This window comes from Solenopsis invicta, chromosome 3 (genome assembly GCF_016802725.1).
Source record: "Solenopsis invicta isolate M01_SB chromosome 3, UNIL_Sinv_3.0, whole genome shotgun sequence".
NCBI classification, from domain to species: domain Eukaryota; kingdom Metazoa; phylum Arthropoda; class Insecta; order Hymenoptera; family Formicidae; genus Solenopsis; species Solenopsis invicta.
In genome coordinates this window covers 29,712,335-29,738,474 of record NC_052666.1, presented here as the reverse complement: position 1 = coordinate 29,738,474, position 26,140 = coordinate 29,712,335, and the positions used below count along the sequence as shown (strand labels likewise).

Genomic DNA, 26,140 nt, shown 5'->3' with positions numbered 1-26,140 from the left:
TAATTTCTGAAAACTGCACCATGAAAGTCTGGGACTTATTTATGAGACCCAAGGATTTAAAATTTATGCAATCCTAAGCCTCCTTGCAAGAAACTTTCTCACTGAATTCCCCGACAACAAACGAATCTCGTCGACGCGGATGCCAAGTTATGGCCTCTTTTCGCTACGAAGGATTGGTAAGAGCTAGCAACCACTCTTGCATCCGACGGAACTCAGTGGCGAGTTCAATCCGCCAGGAGCACCACATTTTGGCGGCAAATGGGAGGTCGCAGTGAATTTCACTTACGTAGGATTATCGGTTTCAACCATCTTATGAGGAATTTTCTACCCTTTTAATTCGCGTGTGTTATGTGTTAGCCGCGGCCAATCGGTCGAAAGGTTATGTTATGTCGCACGACTTCTTGTGCTCGAGATTCGTCATCTGCCGTGACGTTAACTTTTCCGACGCAGGTGCAGTATCGTGAGTGCCTATAAAATATGGGGCGGTTGTCATTAATGTGCGATTCGAGAGCGACAATATGACATCTCGCAAATTTGTAAGGTATCTATTACCAAAAATAATTTTGACAGAGTTTCCTTATAGAAAATTGGCTTTCAAGAAATTTTCTGACACATTAGTATGTGAAAAAAAATTTATAAATTATAGTAATAATAATAAATTGATATATTTAAGATCGCATAATGATTGTGTTTACTGGCTGCTATCGCGCCATACACGTCAAATTGAGATCATTAATAAAATACAATTTATATTGATTTTAATATATCGTGCGGAATTTAAGGAATTGTCTCGAGGTATTCGCACGCACCATCGAAAAATCGTGGACAAAAAATCGTGACATTCCTTTTGAGTTTCTAATATAAAAAGTACAAAATTAAGTTACAAAGTAAATTAAAAACACGTTAATAAATTGTAGTAAAGAAAATAGCATTAAACTTTTGTAATCCTTTTTATATTCGTTAATTAATTATTTTATATAACAAATAGTCATACCATAGTCAAAGGTATACCAGTGCAAAATGATTGGATTAAACATAAATGTAATGGTATTAGTAAGCATAGTAAGTTCACGCGGCTCCCGTGAGCGTCTCGCAACTCGCGCGCGCTGACTTCTATATTTCAAACACAAATAAAAATCATTTTCACGTAAAAACATTTTCTGCAAACGCAAGCCAAAAGCAAAGTTATAACTCCATTAATATTAAATAAATGGAATACCATTAACAAATATTATTGCGAATCCTGATTCGGTGAAACCAATAATAACCGTAGATATCACAAGGAAAAGTTTAAGAAATTTATATCAGCGCAAACCAACGATAAAAATAAAACCATCAAAACAGCCAAAACCAAGGTTGATAACCTACCGAGGAAATTTCAGCAATTACGAAGGAACTATATGGCAAATCGTCAGCTTCAAGCAAGGTATTAGATATTTTATCTATAAAAAAATTTATCCTCAGAAGAGCGTTCTCCAAAAAGAGAAACATAATAATAAACAAGAAAAAACCGTACAAACAGAGATTATACGGCAGGAAAAAATCTAAAGACATTCTTGTAAATTACTGGCAAGATTAAATTGAACAATAATGATTTATTCTTCTTGTTTACGGTTAAAACAAGTGGCGACCATATTACAGACAGAAATATCAAGTGTATTCTCAAGATTCCGAGGTGTCTAGGATATCCAATCGATTCCATGCTTAGTCCAGTTACAGAATCATAAAAGATACGATTCGCCGATTATATCAGTTAGATTTAAAAAATAAATATACGGCATAGTAACTAAACTATTATCTATCCCAAGCTGCTATTAGCGATCCCATTACGATCCCACTATACGTAAAAAAAGTTATTAAAATAAAATTTACATTTCTTACAGATTATTTTAAAGTATGATTAGAAGTTTATTTTCTAAACATTTTTCCCGGAGGTGTTAAATCTGAAATAATATTGAGACAATGTCCAGTCCATAAATCGATAAGAAGAATGTTACTATGATTATGCCTAAAGGTACTACAGGGAAAATACAACCATTAGATGTTCACGGATTTAGAATTTGGAAAAATTTTGCTAAAAGATTTTCAAATACTGTTTTACTATTGGAGAGTAATATAAATTTGCACAAATAAAATAGTACAATAAAATTGCAATCTTTGATACACAACTAATTGTCATTCACTAACGATATCATAACTTATTTAAATATTCGTGGTTCACAAAAGTTTAAGAAGTTTATATCCCCGCAAATTGATAGTAAAAATAAAACGACCAAAACAGTCAAAACCAAAGGCTTGATAACTCAGGAAATTAAAAAGCGACATCGCTAAAGCCAAATCATATACTGACAGGTGGATGAGCGAAAAAAACCGATAATAGCTGACAAAACTCTAGATATTCTTCATCATAGATATAAAACATAATCAGCAGGTACATAAAACACCTACTCACATTACTGCCACTAAATTCGAGAATCAATTTAAACGGTTGCACGAATTGGCGGAAAAATTGCAACCGTCAGCAGTGCCCCCCAACATAATGTAAATAGATGTAGTATCCTTGAACATCAACTGCTAATAAAGAAAGGTCTAAAGAAGGGCCGCATTGCTTATGGACTAAACCAATTAGTACACTTTATTAAAACTTCATTTTCGAATATACATTGTTTAAAATAATGTAAATAGGTAGCCAATAGCGTAAGATTCCGAAAAGTTAGGCAAAGAGAGAAATTGTGGTTGAGCAATACCGGTACCGGCATGACTCGAAAAGACCTTAGGAAAGAAAACCTATAACACGTAATCCTGTAGGAACATCCGTGTACTTGTAATCCGCGCGGGCGAGTATCGGACTTTCAAACAGTCTTCGCGTATTACGGTATCGGTCTAACAGCAAAGTCTCAATAATAAAACGTTTAACCTGCTCAAAAGTATATCGAAAGAATCAAACCTCAAAAATACTCAACCTCATAGAAAATAATCCCTAGGAGCGTGAATCATCAGACAAAAAGGGAATGCAAAGACACAGCGACACAGTCGTAACCGAAGTAAACCAAAAGTACTGCCAGTATAAAAACAGCGACCTTGGGTCACCCCATCATCCGGCAAAATTTAGAATAGAGAATATAAAATATTTCGGAAGAAATTCCTGATTTCACTGTTTCCCCCTCCCCTGTGTTACTCTTCTTTACTTTTCTCCATCCTACACCTCTGTATCAAATCCTGATCCCAGTTCAGTACTACTCCGTTGAAGATCCCTATTATTTCTCCCTGACCGTCAAACTCCTTCTAAATTTCCTGAATATTATCCCCCTTCACCTGAACTCTTTCCTTCTCCACTCCCCGTTCACTTTCCTGTTTTACCTTTCCTCCTGCAAACCTTCTCTACTAGACTTTCACATAAAAAATTGTATCAAAATGAAAATCTTCAATATATTTTAACACTACAATAACTTTAAATATAAAAACATTGCAATAAAATGGAAAATAACATGATAAAATTTTAGGTTTTTTGTATCACTTTTTTACACGCATACATTGTATGTGTGTATATTTTGTGTCGATATTTGGAATGCAATTTTTTTTATCGCACTAAATGTCGCGATCGAAAAACTTAACAATAGTGGGCCCACTAGACGAGACGTCGCCGAGCGACGACGCCGAGCGATAACCGCACACAGCGTTCGACCAACCAGCGATTTGCGTTCGGACCGGCGGAGCCGATTGGGTTTCCACGGCTTCGCTTTTCCGTATATATATCGACAGCCTACCGAGGGCAGACAGACGAAAAAATCTTCCGTGTAAGATAAAGTTTTTCGGACAAAACGAGCGAGCCATTGAGCCGAGTCTCAACATTTAATTAGAGATCGAAATCTTCATTGTAGAACGAGGCCGAGACCTCTTTATAATCGAATGAGGCCGAGACCTCTTTATAATTAAATTAAATAAATAAATCAGTTTACAAACCCGAAACTAGTGTATGGATTGACATCCCATATCACACGCTACACTAAATCAAGTCGCCATTGTCAACACTAGGCGATCAAATCAGTAGAAGCCTTAATTAAAATATATATTATAATTGTAAATTGTATGCGCACCAAGTTCTGTCATTTGCCTAATGTATTATTTGTTTTATTTCAATATCGAGTCCTTTATTTTTTTTTAACACATTAAGAAGAGACATCAAACCTTGAGGTTTCAAAAAATTGAATAAATTTTTATTGCTCACTGATAGACATCGCGAAGCTTTGAAAGGCTTTAAAAACGGCCAAAAAAGAAGTTAACAAAGTCAAAAACTGAAGTGATAACTACGGTACAGACATTGCAGATTTTTAAGGAAAAATTTCAATTTATAATTTTATAAACAAAACAATCAATACTCAAAAATTTTAAGCGCATTTTTCTCAAAATAATATTTTTAAAATCGGTGTACACAATAATTTGAGACCAAAAATTTTCGATTTTTTTTTAGGCAAAAGATCTGAGAGATTTCATGTGCATCATATGTGCACATGTCAAAAGAAGGCTCGATGTTACTGCTATAACGCCACTATTTGATGCAATAAAAATTTTTTTAAAATTTATTTTACTCTTGAAAATTCATTCTTCATTCAAAATAAAGTTTCTTGAAAAAATTTAATTGAATTATTTTACTACAATACATTATCGAAGTTTAGTATTATTTTTAGAACTCAGAACTGATGTTTCCTCTTAAATATAAAAATTAAGACATTTTAAAAAAGTAAATTATTTAAAGTTACATATGCTTATTCTATTACAAGTCTTATATGAAAATTGAATATTATACTGAGAAAATTTAATGGCCGTGTTTTAGCATATTAAATTAATTTTAATTACATACGCACGCATACATATTGTAATGAGCAGTTCTTGAAAAAATGGCAGAACTTGAAAAATGAGTTTCTTATCTGATTTTTGTACTTTATTCGGTATTGTGTTTACTTACCTAGACATGCTTATCTAAACTTTTGTGGATAAGCGATGTGTGGCTAACAGAAAATCTCATAGAAATTGAATTAATCGTCTTGAAGGAGGCTCAGTGGATCCTCGATGATCTTCTCGGCCGTTTTTTTCAGGTCCCTGGTGACTGGTTTTTTCACGACCAATCTTGAACTCGGCGTAACCGTTGTCGTCCTTGCCATTGACTCCGTCGATGCGAGTAGTTGTTTGTCGAAAATATGACCGTCATCATCGTCGTTATCGTCGTTCGACGCGAACAAGGACTTAGACGACGTAACGACTTTCTTAGGAACAACTTTCTTCGTAGTGAAAAGATCAACGTCGTCATCATCGTCGTTGCACGCGTTGCCGAAAATATCTTTCAAGTTTGAGCTCTTGATTTGAGAGTCAACTTGAGAATCGTGTTTAGGCTCCGAGAACGATGCATTATCCGACTTTTCTGATTGCCCGGACGATTCGACAAACAAACTGGAATCTTCGTCATCATCGTCATCGAAAATATTGTTCTTTTTTCGCCCAGCTAAAGCAGGATTTGATGATTGACTATCCAGCTTTGTTTTGGACACGCTACCAAAGAGGTTATCATCATCGCCATTTCGTGCATCGTCATCATCGCCAAAGAGACCAATTTTCGTATCGCGCAACGGCTTTTTCACCGTCCTTTTCAACGGCGCTGCAGAAAATAGATCACCACCTATGTCATCGTCCGCAAATAGATCTAAAGTCTCCCTCTTCGGTTCATTTGACTTTTTCGTCGAACTACTGGAGAAAAGACTGTCGTCCGGCTCAGAAAATAGCAATCCTTTATTTTTCTCTGGTGATGGCGTCTTCGTGACAAACGCAAACAACTGACTAGGATCCTTTAACGGATCGTGGGTGCTGTCGCGCAGAGGATCGCTCAGCTCCTCGCTAGATGCTCTTCTCATCTCATCTCGCTCATTATCCTCTTTCTTATCATTCTTCTTTTTAATACTCTTCAATGTATCTGATTTGATATCGACATTGGATGCCAATTCACCAGAATTTTGTTTATCACTTTCATTATTTATCACATTCACGTCGGTATCAATGTCGTCAACCTTTCTGATCGCAGTATCTATTAAAGATTCGACAGCAACGGGCGTTCTATCAGATTGCCCGCTATCAACCGGTGAGAGTATCGGTGCTCTGCCAAATAATGTATCTTCCTTCTGTGGATCCTCCGGCAAATCTGGTGGCACATCAAACAAGTCTTCCTCGTCGGTAGATGGCGATAGAAGAGTGTTCTTGTTTACGCTCATCGAGCTCTCCTTGCTAATGCTACCTAATTCGGATCTGTCATCCATGAAAGAAGGATCGACTGTCGAGCGTTGAACATTATCATTGGCGATCAAGCGATCGGAGGCACTGATCGTCGGAACGATAGACAGGTCCTTGCTATATGAGCAAGTACTAGTGTGACTCTCCTCTTGAGAGTTATCGTTATCCACATTATCAACCGTATCGAAGTCGATACCGCTGTGTCGTAGCGCAGATTTTCGAGCATGTCGGCTCTGAGGACGGCGTTTCGCTTGAATTCTCACTCGACTCTAAAAAAAATGGACACAATAAATTAACAAAGAGATAATTATAAATTCAAAATATCTCAACAATACATTGTAATATCTCAAAATTAAAGATGAAATATCTTAAAAAAATTATACAATTTCAAAAAAATGCGTTAAGAATGTTTTCCTTTTAATCTTTTTTTATTCCAAGAAATTATAAATAAAAATATAATAATTTAAGTTATAAAAAATTAATGCAATTTAATACAATAAACACCTTGGATGCAGTCGTGGATAATGTTTCTACTTGAGCCAGATCATCAAAATTTATGGCCACTTCTACGTTGCTAGCTGTGGAAATTGTCGAGTAAGATGATTCCTTCCTTGTACTGCCTTCTATATAAAAAAAATTTTTTATTTAAATAAATTAATCATCGGACTGATGAGAGTATGGGGCGGTAATAAGTGCGCAAGTTATTTTTTTTTTAAATATGCAGACTTTATTTTAGACGTTTTGGCATCATTTTCGAGACTATCCTCAGCAAGTAAAAATAAAAACTTGATATTAAAACTCCATGTTATTTAAATATTTTTAAAATGTTTTTTATTTGAATTATCTTTTCACAATAATTAAAAAATTTTGATTAATAAACATCCTAAATAAAACATTAATCCTCTTGCAATTTATTACATTAAACGTTATTTGGAAATAATGTAATTTAACTTTGTACTTTTAAATTCGTGGTATATAATATTTTGTTCCATCTGCACGAAGATTGGAGAAAAGAATTAAGACGTTTGCAAACAGAATTCTTGCTAAACGTTAATTACCTGATACGCTTGGAGGTGAAACGTGACCACTGATGCCCAGATCTCCGCTATCCCGATCCACAACGTCTTCGTCCTCATCTGTCTTATCCTCGCTCCTCCTCCACAATGACGGTGTATCCATTGGCGAAAGTATTTTCAAATCACCCATCTTTCCCATTAGATTCTTGATCTTACCAGATACCAATCGTCGGGGTGCCTGCTGATTGCCATGTTCCTCGGAGGGTGGCGAGATCGTCCGGATATTCAATGTTTTCGGGGGAGAACTCTTTTTTGCCATACCGTCTTCCTCGATATTGGAAGAAGTTTCCTTAATTTCAGTTTCATTTTCCTCTTCGTGTACGTCATTATTCGCAGCGACACTTAACTCTGCGGTTGTCTTGACGTCACGTTTTAAATTTGATGACTCCAGCGGGATTTTATTTTCTTCAGAAAATTTCTGAGTCTGCTCTACAACATCTTTCCGGACTTCTTTTTTGGTTTTCGATCGGTCGTCTTCACGTGACGCTGTTCCTTTCTTACTAAAAAGATCGTCGTAATCGTCGTCTTCAAATAGAAGACTACGGGGCCTCGTGGTTTTCGAAAATAAGTTATCCAGATAATCCGGAGGTTCATTTCTGTTTTCCTTTTCAACTTCGGAACTAGAGACGTTCTTGGAGACATCGATCTTTGGTTCAACTGTTACGTTTTTATCTATCGAGAAAGTCTTGGCCGATAAAAACAGATCATCATTCTCGCCCTCAAAGAGATCAGTCTTACATTCGTTTTTGGACTTTGTCGGCTTCGTGCCAAATAAGTCGCCATCATCGTCGTCGTCGTCAAATAAAGTAATCTTCCTTGACTCCATCCTTGTCTTTAGTGAATTATCTAATAATTTGGAAATTTTTCTTTTATTACATACGTTCTTTTTATGAAGGGTATTATTTATGAAACAACATGTACCTATACCTAAGTTTTCTTATTTCGAACAAAAACACTTGCTATGTCTTTCATATTCATGAATTAAAATAAAATAGTCCTTTACTTCTTTTATAAAATACCTTTTAAAATACAGCAATTTTTTAATTCTCAAAAATTGAAATAAATAAAACTTCACAAATTAAAATTGCAATATTTTTGGATCGTAATAAACAAATATTGTTATACTAAAAAAAATATATAATTTATATAAGAATTCAAACAAATAATAAAAGCACATGCTCCATTTACCGTTGTTACTCTTCGACGCTATCGAATCTAAATCATTCGGAGTCGCGTCCGTCGAGCTCGATTTCGACACCACTCCAAATATATCGACGTCCGGAGCGTCTTTGCCGCCAAATATATCCACGTTGTCGTCGAACAGACCGCAACTTTTTGAGACTGGTTTCGTCCGGTCGCTCACTGTAACATGGAAATCCGTGCTCTTCTGCGATCTGGAGCCAGAGCTTGCGGCAGAGAAAAGTTCATCGCCGGAATCGGAGTCGTCGAAAAGTGACGAGACCTTCGATTTGTTCGTTCGCTTTGAGTCCGACTTGTTGGGCAACGGCGGTGGTCCGAACAGATCGTCGTTCTCGAACACGTCGTCTTGTAACAATGCCGATGAGGTATCCGATTGCTCCTGTCCTAATTGCTGTTGCTGCTGCTGATTATCACTGTTGGCATTTGCCGAATTAGAGTTGACGGGATGGCGCGTTCGTGCCGTGAACAGACTGTCACTGGTAACATGCTCGCGATAAATCTCGTCTGACTTGAGTCTCGTCGAGGTTATCTCTGGCTGGAAATTCACCCTGAAGAAAAAGAACATTTATATTTTTATTTCACGAGTTAATCAATAATACTAATAATCGTCTGAAATTAAAATAAGTACTGTACATTTATTTTTAGATTATTAATTTTGATAGATTTGATGCAAAAAAACGAAAACAATTTCTCAGTTCAATCTGGTGATCAGTTCTTTTCGCAAACGGACACAATACAAAATATAAAAGCAAGTATAAGAAGCTTCTGTCGTTTCGACTTCTTTAAGATTGAAATCGTTAAATTTTTGTCGTTTTTTTTTTTAGACATTCTGTTGAATGCCTTAATTAGAAAGTTTTATCACCTAAAAAAAAACTAAAAAAAGAAATTCTATAAAAACACGTTTCGCAAATATAAAAAAAGATACAAAAAATGTTAAATTCAGCAATAAAAATTTGCAAGAAACTACAGTTAATAATTAATGTAGCGTGCGGAGTAAAACATACACTATATACTATAACGAAAATGATGAGATTGTAACAAATGATATAATCAAATTTATATTTAAATTTATTTTCATATTTTCTAATTCTCCATGATTATTTATAAAAATAAAAGCAATAACCCTCAAAGTTGGACGAAATGAGTTCAAACTCTCTAAATAAAATAAGAGTTATCTCCAACTGGACTGGAATATAGATTATATGCTCAAATATTTTATAAAAATTTTGTTAAAAATTTTATTTATAATCAAAAGAATTTATTAATAATTTCATTTTTATAGTTCGAGTACTATCTGTAAAAAATTTGATGCTTTATAATAGAAACTATTTATAAATACATTTCAAATTCTCGCAAATATGCATTCTAAAATTTGAAAATAACTAGATTTTAATTACTTATTACAGCAAGCTGAATGTATGAAATATTATTTCTCATGAATATTAATGGTATCCTAGAAAATTAAACTTGCTTATTGGATTTATCTCGGATATTTAAATATTTATTGACCTTAATGCCATCTCAAGTCTAACACGTCATATTTAATTAATGTTAGTGAACTTAATGCTGATTTGATCCTTATTCTTTTTATCTTTTTGTTATCATCACGTGTGATATCGCACGTTTTGATTTGTGCCTGGTCGTGCTAAAACTGAAATATTCTTCTAGAGATCGCGCCCACATAAAGGAAGGAGAAATGATATATAAAAGTCGTGATTTTTTAAATTTATTATTATCTCTTTTTTTCTGACTCCTTGTAAGCAGGAAAGTAAAATGAAGATTTACGTCTGCGCAATTTTGTTGCTGATATCTGGGATGGTTAATGCGGATCCTGCTACGCAAGTACGAGGTACGTTAACTCATTGATTAGGAGATTATTGCCAAAAGATATTATATTTGGACACTGCAAAATTATAAATATATGTAGAACAATTTAATAAATTTGCAAATGGCATAAATTGCCACAAATATCTTGCGTAAAGTCATATATATATATGCAACATCAAGTTAAACAATAGATCCTTTGATAGATTTCTAAATTAAACAACTAAGATCATTCCAAACCCAATGAAGGACACAGTCAATAACGCAGGAATAAATAAACGCTTTTAAATCATATTTTTCGGATATTTCCGGATTTTGTTCACATAAATGTACATTTAGGTGGCTGCCTATTTGGAGATAAGGTTTTTAGCGTAGGTGCCCATACAGCTCCGCCATGCATGCGAATGATTTGTGACATGATCGGTCAAATATCCTTTGAAGGGTAAGTCAAAGCATCATATAAATTATATGCCATGTATAAGATGTAAAAAATATGTGTGTGTGTATATATATATATATATATATATATATATATATACATATATACATACAATACAGAATTTATATATATTTATAAATTATATTTAAAAAAATATATACATAGAGTGTTTAGCAACGGATGGCAGAAAATTTAAGAAATGATTTGAGTTGACAAAATAAGGCAAAAATTAAAATAACAAAATTGGTTAAAGTTTCGTTTTGCAATTAAAAATATTTAAATGTTTATATAACAAATGCTTAACATGTGAATATTTAGATATAATTAAAAACAAAGTCTTCACCAAAATTTTATATATAATTTCTGGTTTTGTAATTCTAAATATTTAAATATTCATGTAAAAAATCAATCATGTGAATAAAACAAATAAATAAATTTAAACATTTATAACTTAAAAACTTAAAAACAAATCGCAATTGTGTTATTCTTGATTTTCACCTTATATTATCATCTAGAATCACTTCTTAATTTTTATCTCGTGTTGCCACACATCCTGTATATAAAAAACCATGTATAAAAATATCATCATATTTCTAAATAATAAATTAGTAAAAAAATTTGTTTCAGATTAAACAAGAAACAGTGAATTTTTCTCTGTTATGCTAAAGCTTAATTAGCTAAACTTTTAAATTTGTAAATCTCACAAATTAAGAAGTATTAAGTGTGAAAAGTAATTCGATGCCTTTGGTATCATTTCTTACACGTTTTATACGTCATATCGTCTTTATTCAGAGCAAAATAAATCTGAATCATTTTCGTAGCTTCAGCGGCATTTTTTTCAATTAAAATGCGGAAAAAATGCAATGTCTTAAATGCTGTTTTTCAACCGCATCATATTCACTGCTGTTTCGTGAAGTTATGTTGCCTGCTTTATCAAAACATATGTATTTCGAGAATTTAATGGTACACACAAACCGCAAAAAAAGCAAGAAAATATTTATTTTAAAACAAAGTTATAATATATCTAATGTAAAGACATTGAATTAAATCACATACCTAATATTTATAAAGTTTTGAAAAAAATAGTTTTGTGATTTTATATTTAACCATTAACACCTCCATAAAGTTAACGGTTTTAAAGTAAACATTTAAATAAATGAGATATATTGTAAGAAAGAATATTATAATAGAAAATCTTGAATCATTTCAGATGTCCTAGATTCACTTGTAATTCACTTCAGCGCCTTATTGGTTATACGGATGAGGATCCCAGTCGAGAATATCCATATTGCTGTCCACAACCTATTTGTGAGCGTCGTTACCCTGATCAGCCATACTTTTTGGCATATACCGAGAAAGAAGTGCAGTAATATGAATTAAAACGTAGTTTGATTCAATTAAACATCGAATCACATGCTGTCACTAATATATATGTATACAATAGTTGATTCAACTAAATTTTATTCATTCAACTATAAGTGTTACTATCTTTCCTTTTAATCTTTTTGTTTCATTAATACTGTCATTGAATCACCAAAATATTTCCAATTAGACAGATGCTATTGATTCAACATTTTTTTTCTCTGTATAGGAAATATACGAAACATTCTCAATTTGGAAATATTGTTATAAATAAATCTTTTTTTTTTTTCAAATTTATCGAAGTACTCTGTTTCTCCACTTGCCTATTGATCATTGAGATTGGATAAAGAATCGGGCCGCGTTGCCTCTCGATAATATGCAACAGTGTTTAACCAGATATGTATTCTCCGTTCACTATTCGCATTTCCGTCGTACAAAAATCACTTTCCTTTTTCGAGCGATCTTCACTTTCCCATAAATTTCTCAAGTTAAATAAAGAAGCGTCTAAGATAGAATTTGGTGCAGCATTAAACGTGGAAAAACGTCGCTTTCACGCGAAACAACTCGACTGATTTTCATCACTTTATGACTCTTGCTTATTTACCGTTTATTTCACGGAGTCAGTAGAAAACTATGATTTTTCTTCCTACATCCTTCGAAAAAAATAAATAAACGTCATTTCTCTCATTTGTACTAATTAATCAAAGCATGATTTTCACCGATCACATCTTCTATTTGTCTTCCATTCGTCAAAGTTTGAAAAATTATCTATGACAATCCTTGATAAAGTCCACAGTGTACAATAGTTTTCAAGCACTTTGTATTTTAAAAATTAAACAAATAATAAATGATAAAGTTCATATAAATACAATACAAAAATGTAAATAATAATCAGGCTTATGAGCCATGTTGGATGTAATTCGCAAAGAGTCAATGAATAAAACATATATAATTAACTATAATAATTAACATTTCGATCTTTAATTAACGATCTTCTTCAGCGTACAAAAAAATTTAAGTATCAGTGATGCAAAAATAGCTGTTTACTGGAATATCCGTATCCAAAATTATCCAAATATCGTCTAATCATTACAAGTTGTGTATCGAATCGCATTTTTTTATGTGACGGTCTCTTGAAATATATGATAGACAAAGGTTTTAGAATATCAATTAATTCTGGATACTGGCTATTCCAATAAATAGCTATTTCTGCATCATTAATATTTAAATTTCTTTGAACACTGAAAAAGACCGTTAATTAAGATCAAAACATTTGTTATTATATTTATGTAATTATACATGTTTTATTCATTGATTCTTCGCGAATAACTAGCACTGTTCGATTATTGTTTATAACTTTGCTTTTTTTTTCTTTTAAATCCTTTCAGATCGAATCACTCACAGTTCTCGCGTCTCTGGTCGTCGTTTCTCGATAACTAAATGACTAGAAAGTTCACTCGTGATGAAAGTCAACAACTGGTGACAGGCAACAATCGGCTCTGAAGAAAAGCTTGTCTTGAACTAGCTACGTATATTTAATCGCCATTGTGCAACAGCGTAATACGCGATTAATGTTTGGATTTTATCGATTCAATGACATTGCGAGTATTCAACGTGTGCTAAAAGCGAGCGATGCGTCAACACGTACCCGTGCTTTCGAATAAGGAATTCGTGCGTTAATCTTTCTCCTTTTTTTTCTTGTGATACGTTTACAATCTGTCTAGATGATTCTCGGGCGTGGCTGGCGCAGAGATGCAATGCAGCGGACTCTCGTTTGTACTCTGGGATATGGTGTTGTACAGCTCATCCAGTGAGCAATAAAGTATGTAATAAAGCCACGTTTCTTCTCTTTATTTACATGCTGTCTTCAGAAAACATTGGTATCATATGTCACTAGATACGTTTCCACTTGTAGAATGTAACTTAACAGCCTGAGAGTCAATTTAAAGAGTTAATGTGTGTACTAAAATTAAAAAATTCCCAAATTTTCAGAAATATTATTCCAGTCAAGATTAAAGAATTTTTAATACAGCTTTAAAATAAATTTATTTTTGATTATATCTTAATGTTTCTTAATAATACAACCACATAGAAAAATTATCCTTAAAGTTTTTAATATTAAACTTAAAAAATACTGAAAAAATATATATAAATTACATATAATATAAGTATAACAAATTGTTAGTAAAACAGCTAATTAAAAGTACAAAATTCAAAAGGTGATTAAATATGTAATATCAATTTAGAATGAATTGTATTATTTTCTTTAATGTCAATAATAAAAATTCTCCAATTATATGAAAATATACGCGGATGTGTATGCCATCTTGTAATCAATTGTAAATCAATTTTGTACTATCAAAAAAACAAGTTTGTCAAAAAAGCAAAGATAGAATTTTCAAGTTAAAGAGGTAAGATAACAAATAGATGTAAAAGTTCAACAAATTTTTCCGGTTTTTTCAATAATTAACACCCTGCAATTAAAATATTGTACATCTATAATTTTTTTAGATTAGATATTAATTTTGATAAGTTTGATGCAAGATAGAGAAAACTATTTCTCAATTCAATCTGCCACCCAGTGTTTTTCATGTACAGAGAATACAAGAGATAAAAACAGATATAAGAAACTCTTAAGAGTTTTGTCTCGTTTTCTTTAAAAAGGCAAAAAATCTGCAAAAAATTCGCAAAAGAATATAATTAATGTTTAATTAACATGCGAAATAAAACGCATTATCTTCTCCTGAAAACGATAAAACAAATGATAGAATTAAGTAGTTTACAAGTATGTTTAAATTTGCATATATTTTAACTCTGTATGTAATTACTTCAAAAAATAAAAGCAGTAACTTTAGGTAGACTCAAAGCAGGATGAAATGAGTTCGAACTCTCTATAAGTATTTCAAACACGAAAGTTACTTCTATGTAAACTTGAATATAAATCATATGATCAAATTCTTTAAGAATTTTATTAAAAATTAAATTTTTTAATAAAAAAATTTATTAACAATTTCAGTCTTAGAATTCAGTATTATATTCAAATACGTGTAAAAAAATTGATTCTATACGGTAAAAACTAAATATAAAAACATTTTGAATTCTCGCAGATACTAGTTTTAAAATTAAAAAATAACAGTTTTGATTACTTAACAAGTTCAACAAAATATTATTTTTTATAAATATTAATCCTAAAAAATAAAACCTGATTACTGGATTCGATTCAAATTTTTAAATACATATTAAAATGTGTGTATGAAGTTAGCATATTATTTTGTGGAAACTCATTATTGAGAGTTCTAACTTCATTTACAATAATTCCATAGTTCTTGAGAGATAGATAAAATAAATTATTAAATAATTAAAAAAAAAAAAAAAAACAATGTTTATCGCCAGAATACTTTCTAAAACTCATGCATAATTATAGATTTTTCAAAATCCAACAAAAACTCAAAAATTTTCAGAGGATGCGCAGAATGCACCTGGTATTTTATTTTAATGGCCAAAACTATTCTATCTATCAGGAACTATAGAGCTATTGAAAATAAAATTAAAACTTTCCATAATTAATGAGTTTCCACAAAATAATACATCAGCTTCACATACATTTATTGGATTTAATCTCATCTCTAGTCTGTCACGCCATGTTTAATTAATATTGATGAGCCTAATGTTAATTTGATCCTTTTTTCTTTTTATCTTTCTTTTATCATCACGTGTGATATCGCATGTTTTGATTTGTGTCTGTTCGTGCTAAAACCGAAATATTCCAAAGATCACGAATCCATTAAGAGAAGGAGGAACGATATATAAAATTTGTGATTTTTAATTTATTATCGTCTCTTCTTCCTAGCAACTCTGTAAGCAAGAAAGTGAGATGATGGGTTACTTCTGCGTAATTTTATTACTGATGTGCGGGCTAATTCAATTTACTACGCAAATGCACTTTCCTACAACAACTATACCAAAAGGTACGTTAACTCGTTGATTAAAAGATTATTACTGAAAGAAAGATATTATGTCAGAATATTATAAATATGTGTAACAGTTTAGCAAATTTACAAGCGGAGCGTTATTGCAGAAAATCTCTTGTTACATAAACAGATGATTCCACACATCAAGTGCAACTTCAAATTCGACAGATCATTTAACAGATTTGCAAATTAAACAACTTTGATTATTCCAAAATTAATGTGAATGCATATAGTTAATAATATCGCGGGAATAAACAAAAGCTTTTGGATTATGTTTTTCAGATACTTCCAAATTTTGCTCACATAAATATGCATTTAGGTACCTGCAAATTTGGACCCAAAACTTTGGGCGTAGGTTACCACACGGCTCGGCCATGCATGAGGATGATTTGTAGACCGGATGGTAAAATAGTTATGGTCGCGTAAGTCAAAGCTTCATATAATTATATATTACATATGTAAGTTTTATTTTATATATATATATATATATATATATATATATAATTTCAATATTTTATATAATTTATATATATTAGAATTAAATATATTTAAGTTATATTAGGTTGCATTATTATATTATATTGTTTGTATCAAATTTTTTATCACAAACCCTTTTTTGTTTCTTTTTTTGTCCAGATGTCCCAGACGCACTTGCCCTTACGGTCAAACACTTATTACTTTTACGCGTGAGGATAACAGCCAACCTTTTCCAGTTTGCTGTCAACTACCTGTTTGTAGATATTTAGATCCCGACGACTACTAACCATGTTTTGTCACAAATAAGATACGTAACGAGACATTTACTACCTGGAAGTATTGCTATAAATAAATAACGTCGTTCACAAATTTATCGAAATACACAGCTTCTCCACTTGTCTATTGTTCAATGACACTAGATAAAAGACTGCGTCGCGTCTCACGCAATGATGCGCAATCAAGTTTATCTGGATATGTATTCTTCGTTGCTCACTATTTCTAGTTCGCACTTTCAACGCACAAAAACATAAAAACCATATCCATCTCTCGAGTAGTCTTTATTTTTCCGTAAATTTCTTAAGCTGAAAGAAGTATAACGTTTCCGACAAAATCCGACGCAACATTAAACGCGAGAAACGCCGCTTTCGTCCGATTCATTCACCTCATTTATTTTCATTACATTACGACACTCATTTGCTTCGTACCACCATTTATTTCGTAGAGTCAGCAGAAAATTACGGTTTTTCTCTCTACATCCTTCGAAGAAAACGAATAAACGTCACTTTTATACGAATTAATCAGAGCGCGACGATTAATCCTTTGCCATTCGCATTTTCTATTTGTCTGTCATTCGTCAAGTTTAGAAAATAGTCCTCGATGTCTGCAACAGGCCTTGATAAAATTCACTGTAACTTGCAAGCACTTTGAAAATTTATTTATTTATTTTTTTTTTCTTTTAAATCACTTCATCACAGACAGAATCACTCATATAATTCTTGCATGTCCGGTTGTCGTTTCTCGACAATTAAATGATTGAAGAATCAAATCACGATGAGAAAGTCAACTAGTACTAGGCAACATATTCAGTCGTACTGAAGAGAAGCTTACTTTGGACTAATAGTATATTTACTCGTCATGTGGCAGTGTGTGTAATGAGTAACTAATGTTTGGGTCATCGATTCAATGACATCGCGAGTATTCGACACTTGTGTGCTGAAAGGAAGCGATGCGTCGACACGTGCTTGCAAATTAGGAATCCACGCATTTTTTTCTTTTTTTCAACGCGCTAATCAACTGTCTAGATGATTCTTAGACGCAGTTGACACGAAGATGCGACAGATGCTCGTTTGCATTTTAAATGTGTTATTCAACGAGCAATAACGCTTCTTCTCCTTGTTTACGTGCTGACCTTGGAAAATGTATCATGTGTTGACGTTTTCACTCGCAAAATGTAACTTAACAGATTGAGAGTCATTCATTTAACATTTACGGGATGTTTTATGAAAGATTTCCTAAAACTTCTCGGATTTTTGAGAAATTTTAAAAATTCTAAACAAAATTAGTAAATGTTTTAATGCAGCTTTGAAATAAATTTATTATATTGTGTCTTTTTTTAAAATATTCTTATAAAGCGCAATAAAAAGTCATTCTTATGTTGGCCACTGTACCGAATAGGCCTTCCATATGATTGGGACTTTACAGGTAATATTGTTATAATATATAATAATTATGAAGATTCCATTTTCGAATTTTGTATAATTCAAAAGATAAAAAATAAAAACATCTGGTTATTAGTTTTATATAATTTTTTCTTCTCCATTTTTTATCTTTTAAACTACATAAAAGCCAAAAATGGGATAAATAGTCACTTCATAAATAATCACTATATACCGTAATCTGTAAAGTTTCAGCCCAATCGGAGGTCTGGCTTATTCCATATAATGCTTTTTATATTTTGAATAATAAATTGGAAAAAATATTAGAAAGAAATAATATGAACTATACATGACAATTTGTTCGCTATACATGGATGTAACTCACCAAAAGAATTCGAAAAGTGATTAAATATACAATATCAATTTATAACGCATTGTATTGTCTTTTAGTGTCAATTTTTTTTCATAAAAATTCGCGAATTACATGAGAATGTATATGGATATATGCCATATTTATTGGTAATTGATTTTGCATTATATTATATAAAAAAATGATCAAAAAATTGTCAAAAAAAGAGTTTAAATGTAAAAATAAAATTTTAAAAATGTCTTTGAATATCAATAAAATCTCATAAAAATCTATGATTTTTAAGGATAACAAATAGCAGATTTTTCTGATTTTTTTCCAGTAGTAAATCCTGCAATGAGATTCTGTAACTCTTAACAACAATGTCGATATCGTTATATTATATTAATGTTACGCAGATATTGTATGTATATAATATAAACGACAATATAACGATACTGAATTGTTAAAAATTACAGCATTCCGCTATTGAACTACTTCAAAGTGCATGCAATCGATAACCTATATATTCAATATCCAGTATTTGAATTTAATACCTTCATAGAAAACTTAAAAACTAGTACAAATATAATGATAGATTTAATGCTAGTCGTACTAAACGGTTGTAGTGGTTTCTTCTTTTAGATTAATATTATATTTTTTGTGTAAAAAAAGATAGGATTTTAAAGTTCTTTGACTTGTCAATATTCTGTTTTAACTATGTTCTCTATCCTGATGAAATATTTGGTTTTTACTAAAGCCCAGAAGTTCATGCACGATCCCGGACTGCGCGAGGAGAACTGAGGAGAACCGCTACGTGCGAGTGAGTCACTGGGGTGCTCACTGAAGTGAGACAATGACATTTTTCGAGGAGACCCAATATCTGATACTCGCCGACTACATCCCATTAATTATCACATTCTTTATTTTCATAATAATTTGCTTGATCCTTTTTTAGGTCATCTGCACCATATAAATTAACTCCAAATTCGGTTTAATTTATTTTCTATCTTTTTCTAGTTCTAAGAATTAGAGTAAAACATCGGTATCTTTAATATTATAATGCATGATAGGGAAGAAATTAAAAAAAAAGTTTTTTTTAGATAAAGGGAATAGCACTTGTTATTTGTAATGCAAATAAATTTAATTAAAAATCAAATATTTCATCAGCATAAAGGATAGTTGTTGAAAAATCTAAGAATTTCACATTGATTTGCATCTTCTACCCAAGAAATATAACATTAAAAAAAAAAAAAAAAAAATGGAACACTAATAATTGCTTGATACTTCTAGTATTAAAACATATTCAACGTGATCGTAGCAATTGGGCTACGTATATCCATATTTATTTATAAAAAATAGCTTAATTAGTCTATTCTAGTCTAAATTAAATTAACAAAGTAAAACAAAAAATGACTTACCACAAACCGGATCCGGCTGTGTTATCGATGCTGAGCGGCTGCGTTGATATTCCGCTGCTGCTGGTAGTGTTTCCAATAATCGCTGATATATTCTCCGCGGGATTCTGCGAACTACGATTCATGGTTGCAGATGCAGACTCAACATTGCTTCTTATCGCACTATCAGAATTTCCTGGCACGTCGCTATCAGACGATTCGGATGACTCTTGTCGCCGTTGCATTATCCGACTCGACAGTTTACTCTCGATGTCTGATGCCAAAACATTGCCGAGTATCCACTCGCCTCCGACAGGTTTCTACAATTTGTTTTAGCCTTCATTCCCAAACATATTCTCAAAAATTTTATAAAGATTTTATTATGATATTCATTAGAATATCATATTTATAATATTATAATTCTAAGAATAAAATAATTACTTTTATATTCACATAATTTAAATTTCAGTTTTCTCACTTATCAAAAAAGATCAGTGTAATAATACATTTAAATTATTAAATTAATGAAATAAATTATTAAAATATTTATCTAACAATGCAACAATGGCGATTATGACATAAAAAGATAGTTTGTTCTAAATGCTAAAAATTCAGGCTCCTAAAATTTTAAAAATTTCCCTAAATATCAATATAATTCCATAAAAAGCCATGATCAAGAGTAAAAAAAGAAATTCTTTCAAGATTTCAAGTTTTCCTGATTTTTTCCGATACTAAATAAATAATTAAAATACTATGCAACTTCCGAAGAACTAAGAGAAATTAAGGCCTGAGTTGGAATGTCTCCTTTTCCATGTAAGAGACCAACTCTTGAACCTGGTCATGCTATTAATGACTATAATAAAATGTTAAAAATACTTATATAAAATTAATTGATCGATTAATTTCATTCACATATAATGAGAGCAGATATTCCGATTGAACATTCATCAAACCTGACTATATAAAAAATACCTTTTTACTAGATTCCTGAGTCTTATTTGTAGACGATGATGCATTCCCAAATTTATGATGTTGCTTCTTGGAGTTGCCAAATAGATCCGTATCATCGTTTTCCTCATCGCTAAACAGGCTCGTGGCATTAACATTAGATTCCGGTGTACTCGTAGCGATGTTATCGGTATCTATAATATTCAAAAATTTTTTCGGCGCCTCCTCTATGCTCGCAGGAACGTTGTCGCTCGTTATGGGTTCTTTCATGCGTTTCTTGATACTCTTTGATGAGAAAATGTCATTCGGGTCTTCATCTGAATCGACTTCGGCGAACAAATCATCGATTGCTGACTTTGGTTTTGTAGCTAAAAGCGTGATCAAATTAGAAAACATAGATCTCTTACAAAACAAGAACGCAAGTATACCAATACTTACAAACTATACTAATAGGCGGTGGCACATCGATACTAGCTGGTATAATATTACTATTCTTGTAAGATTTGATTGGCTTATCTTTCCACAAATTTGCAGACACTTGATCGTCAAAGAGATTCTTATCACTAAATAAATTGTCAGAACCGTTAAAAACATCTTCATTCTTTTCAGACGTAAATAGATCATCTGCAAAAGAATCGTTTAAGAAAAAAAACTTATAATAATAAATAAATCCTAGGAACTCAGGAAATCTTAGAAAAAAATGATAAATCACTGAGAACACCTTTATCAAGACTGTCATCATGGAGAATATTTCAAATAGAGATCAAGATCTTGAGTCATAAAGAAATGAGAATATATGTGAGTAAATGAATGTGAGAGTGTACGTGTGTATGTCAGCGCAACAAATAGCGTACAATTGCTTAAAATATGTTAAGTAAGAAGCTTCTGAGAAAAGTTAACAGTCTTCGCAAATAATTGTAAGATAGATTTTTACAAAAATAATTTACAATTTAAAGAAACTTTCAAGATTTAAACAAAAAATATTGTCAAGGCTAATAAGAGTCAGCGCTGTTATCAGTTCGCACAAGAAAAAGTTTATTCTATATGTCAATTTACAAACAAATTTTGTTTGTAAATTGACATATAGAATAAACTTTTTCTTGTGCGCAATGATAACAGCGCTGACTCTCATTAGCATTAACAATGTTTTTCGTTTTACAAAATTGTTAACTGCATACCTTTAAACCGATTAATCGACGATTCACTTGTTTCATCCACAGCGGTAGGCTTTTGTGCTTGACGGACAGTACCTAATCGTTTGGCTAACTCTTCTGCAAAATTGGGCGTTGCTTCATTCGATGTCTGCAAGAGAAAAAAAAGGATTAATTATTTCATTTTTAAAATAAAGTTCCATTTTTACAAATCATAAAATCTTAAGACTGAAAATAACAACTTAATTGAGGTAACAAATTGAGATATACAAGATTACCTTTGATATATTATTAGGTGTAGCAGATTCTGAAGCAGAATTTATATTATTCTGAGATATAATATCTTTGTTAATCCCATAAGATATGTTATTGCTGTGGTCATTGTAATTATCCAAATCGCTGGAGGATGACGACGACAATCTTGCTATATTTATCTCTGGATTATGTCGGCTATTGAACATCTTTCGCACACCTGCATCCTCTTTCTCGCTTTCTGATTCCTCCCTCTCATCAACTTGTTCAGATTCGCTACTGCTGCTCTCTAAACCTATCTTATTCGACGCTATCCATTTATCAGAACCGATAACGTATGGTAAGGGTCGATCTTGATATGGATCATTGGGTCCCACAATGACACTGTAAATTGATCAAATTTTAGTATAAAAAATCTTAAAATAAATATTAAAATCAAAATTGTTATTAAATAATAAGAATATATTTTTCTTGATAAAATTATATAAAATTCCTTATATAAATTATGTCTATTTAATGCTGTCTGATCTCATTTTGATACTTAATATTTCAAAAACAAAGACATTCCAAAACAAGAATGTGCTGTTTTTATTTTTTTATAGAAGCTGATTTATGTACAGGAATAAAGCTGTTAACCTGAACACTACAGCATCACCCTCGTCTTCCTCCTCGCTGTCGCTGCAAGCCACGTCCATTACTTTGTACTTTTCATCCATTATGTTTAAACCTTGTTTAATACTCTCACCTATGCTAGCTAAAACATTTTCTGGTGCCGAGTCCTGAGTCTTTGCATCCTAATATGACACACAAATTTTTTTTATCCACAAAAAAAAAGAATTAGTATCAAATCACCAATTATTATTTCATATGTAAAGAAGAATATAATAGTCTGATAATCTTAAATAAACATAAACATAATTTGTTTAAATGAAGAATTTTTGTAGTTTTATAAAGAAAACTATATTCATCTTTATTCTTAATAATAATTTTCACGAATTGAGAGAAAAATATATTGAATACAAAATAACAAAATTTTCAAATAAAAAATTTTTTAATATCATTATAATATTATTATAATATATTTAATATTATATTTAATATTATTAATATTAATATATCAAAATATATTGTGCTCTTTTGTAGTCTGGAATGTAACAGATCCCGTGCGGCCTTGTAGCGTCGACATCGAGATAGATCATAAACATATTTATCACTGATATTTACTGATTTCGGAACAATAGCGAGCGGTGTCAACGCGCAATTGGCCACATCGGATCTTGAGACAACAACGACTCTGTTTTCGAGAATTTGACAAAACCACTGTGGCAGAACGTTTTTGCAACTCGCAGCAATAACACGTATTGAGCTTAATGACAAATAAAGTAATATTTCGCACCTAAGTTATAGTTGATTTCTCTACCTATCCTTTACGCCTACACTTTAAACAATAATATTCATATAAAAATACATTTTGTTAAAGTTTAGATTATCAAACTGCTTAAAAATTTTATGTACTTGTTTATATGAGACAATGATTGTTGATTTGATATTATTTTTTTCGTGCAAGTATTAAAAAGCATAAATTTCTCAAAAAAAAAGATATTTGTTAAAATAAAATATTGTATCAAAAAACAAATATTAAATCTTACTTCCTGCTTCACAGAACTCTCTTTAATCTCTATATCATCCTCCTGTACACGACTCTCAATAAATTGAGTATTTGCCAAAGCCAAGGATGTATTGGTAACATTATCCACTAATATTCCTGTTTCCTTTAACTGCGTCGTCAATGTGTCCAAAGCAGCTTGAGTCTTGCTGGCCTTAGATACCAAGTTCTAAAATTTTACATAAAATCAAAGTGTAACATACCGCTAGATGTAAATGTCGAAAAGGCAAAACAACAGATCATACTTCAGAAAATTGCTGAAGATGTTTAAGAAGCCCGACGTCACCTGCCAGACTCCACTCCCTCCTCTTTCTCCTCATCTCCTCGGTAGTCCACGGATAATCCCATGATTTATCAATACTGTCTGACAAATCCTGCCAAATCAAATAAAATAATAGAAAAGTAATACTGATTATCTGCTATTGCATTTAAAAGTTTAATTAAAATTAAAAATCTGTTCTAAACAAATAACAACAAATATATATATATATATATTTTTATACATATTATATTTGTACATATTATTCACAATATATTTATATAAGATCACTGAACCAGTGAATCATATTTGTTTTGATTAAAATATTTTTTACTTAAAAATATAATTATATTAAATTGTTTTTATCTGTCAATGAACAAATAAAAACAACTCAATATAATTACATTTTTAAATAAAACATATTTTAATTAAAACAAATACAAAAATTAAATAAAAAAACTTAAATTTGCAATTTATTATTTCAACATTTTATTACTTTAATATTTTTCTTAAATGGTGAATGTTCAGCAACTAGAGCAATAACATTATATTACGCATCATATAATATCCATTATAAAGTTAAACTTATTCTTTTGAAATTTTAAACTTTTATAACTTTGATAATTTCCGTTCTATATAAAATTAGTTCACATATCAATTTAAAGATAAATATATATACATATATACGTATTGTAAGCGTAATATCTACAAATATACACATACAACTTCCAGAGATAAATAGCAACAGTTTGCGAATGTTAAACGGAAAATTTTGGATTAGAAAAAGAATCTTAGTAACTACGCCATCGGATCGATCATGGCCACGCGGTCGCACTCACCATGTTGAGCAGTCCGCGTTCAGGTAACACGGCAAAGAATGGTAAGCAACTTCCTATCTCGTAATCACATTTAAACAGATCGATGGATCGCAACTTCGCAACTAGTCTTCTTACCGCAAAAACGCAATAAGAAGCAAGAGTATGAAAAAATCGCGTAGCAAAAGGCGCGCTGAGCGGCACTTTGCCAACGGATTATCGCAGATTGTCGCCATGCCAGTGACGCAGCGTCACGCTAAAGGCGCTTTTACATAGAAGCATCGAGCGTCAAGCATGCGCAGTAAAGGTTGATTTAAAATAACCGTTACCGTAAAGCGGCGTCTACAATACAATCATTAAGATGTTACGACTCTACGACGGACCAATCAAAGAAGAAAAAATCATATATTTTTTTCTTTGATTGGCCCGTCGCAACGTCGTAACATCGTAACGACTGTATTGTAGACGACGCTTAAGAAATTTACCAATCGTAGTCGACTATTCTTCTATAAATCGACCATGATTGGTCAATTTCTTACGGTTACGGCTATTATAAACCAACTTTAGGCTTGTTTTTTATTCCTGCACTAGACTGCACTGGAACGTTCCTTCTTGCTTTAGCTAACTTTGAAACATCTATCTATTTCATTTTAAGTGTACACTTATTTAGAGAGTTCAGGAACAGAAACAAACGGTTTAATTGCTGACTTATGCCGGAATCGGTAAGAAATTGACCAACCATAGTTGATTATTCTTTTATAAATTGATTGTGATTGGCTAATTTCTTACTGATTCCGGCATAAGTTAGCGGTTAAGGCTATAACACACACCTTCCATAACCGTAACCATAAGATGTACCGTAAGAATTAGCCAATCACAGTCGAGAATTCAAATTCTTATTTCTGAATTCTCGACTGTGATTGGCTAATTCTTACGGTACGTCTTATGGTTACGGTTATGGAAGGTGTGTGTTATAGCCTTATTGCCTGCATAAACCAACCTTAATATGTTTAATAATTTTAC

At 31.9% G+C, this 26,140-nt stretch overlaps 3 protein-coding genes across 3 annotated transcripts; 2 read left to right on the top strand and 1 right to left on the bottom strand.

Moving 5' to 3' along the window:
* Positions 1–298: 298 nt before the first annotated feature.
* Positions 299–25,377, bottom strand: LOC105192956 (WASH complex subunit 2). Its single transcript, XM_026133788.2, has 13 exons — positions 25,142–25,377; positions 24,289–24,417; positions 24,027–24,212; positions 23,014–23,171; positions 22,404–22,761; positions 22,153–22,276; positions 21,413–21,598; positions 20,999–21,342; positions 20,051–20,346; positions 8,544–9,103; positions 7,338–8,201; positions 6,784–6,902; positions 299–6,548 (listed from the first exon to the last, which is right to left on the bottom strand). Exons 1-13 carry the CDS (start codon positions 25,142–25,144, stop codon positions 5,037–5,039), a joined length of 4,839 nt encoding a protein of 1,612 aa, XP_025989573.1. The 5' UTR covers positions 25,145–25,377; the 3' UTR covers positions 299–5,036.
* LOC105199454 lies at positions 10,072–13,049 on the top strand. The gene is made up of 3 exons (XM_011166592.3): positions 10,072–10,404; positions 10,719–10,821; positions 12,029–13,049. The coding sequence occupies exons 1-3, from the start codon at positions 10,329–10,331 to the stop codon at positions 12,186–12,188; spliced, it is 339 nt and encodes a 112-aa protein (XP_011164894.1). The 5' UTR covers positions 10,072–10,328; the 3' UTR covers positions 12,189–13,049.
* LOC105199455 lies at positions 15,600–16,997 on the top strand. The gene is made up of 3 exons (XM_011166593.3): positions 15,600–16,148; positions 16,471–16,573; positions 16,788–16,997. Exons 1-3 carry the CDS (start codon positions 16,055–16,057, stop codon positions 16,912–16,914), a joined length of 324 nt encoding a protein of 107 aa, XP_011164895.2. The 5' UTR covers positions 15,600–16,054; the 3' UTR covers positions 16,915–16,997.
* Positions 25,378–26,140: the final 763 nt, after the last annotated feature.

Bases quoted from the DNA above. Each gene is read 5' to 3' on its own strand.
- LOC105199454 (XM_011166592.3), top strand. From the start codon at position 10,329: ATGAAGATTTACGTCTGCGCAATTTTGTTGCTGATATCTGGGATGGTT. The intron at 10,405-10,718 runs GTACGTTAACTC...ATGTACATTTAG, and splicing joins TCCTGCTACGCAAGTACGAG to GTGGCTGCCTATTTGGAGAT. The intron at 10,822-12,028 runs GTAAGTCAAAGC...GAATCATTTCAG, and splicing joins GGTCAAATATCCTTTGAAGG to ATGTCCTAGATTCACTTGTA.
- LOC105199455 (XM_011166593.3), top strand. From the start codon at position 16,055: ATGATGGGTTACTTCTGCGTAATTTTATTACTGATGTGCGGGCTAATT. The intron at 16,149-16,470 runs GTACGTTAACTC...ATATGCATTTAG, and splicing joins TACAACAACTATACCAAAAG to GTACCTGCAAATTTGGACCC. The intron at 16,574-16,787 runs GTAAGTCAAAGC...TTTTTTGTCCAG, and splicing joins GGTAAAATAGTTATGGTCGC to ATGTCCCAGACGCACTTGCC.
- LOC105192956 (XM_026133788.2), bottom strand. The intron at 24,213-24,288 runs GTATGATCTGTT...GTAAAATTTTAG, and splicing joins ATCTTCAGCAATTTTCTGAA to AACTTGGTATCTAAGGCCAG. The intron at 6,903-7,337 runs GTAATTAACGTT...TTTTTTATATAG, and splicing joins TTCACCTCCAAGCGTATCAG to AAGGCAGTACAAGGAAGGAA.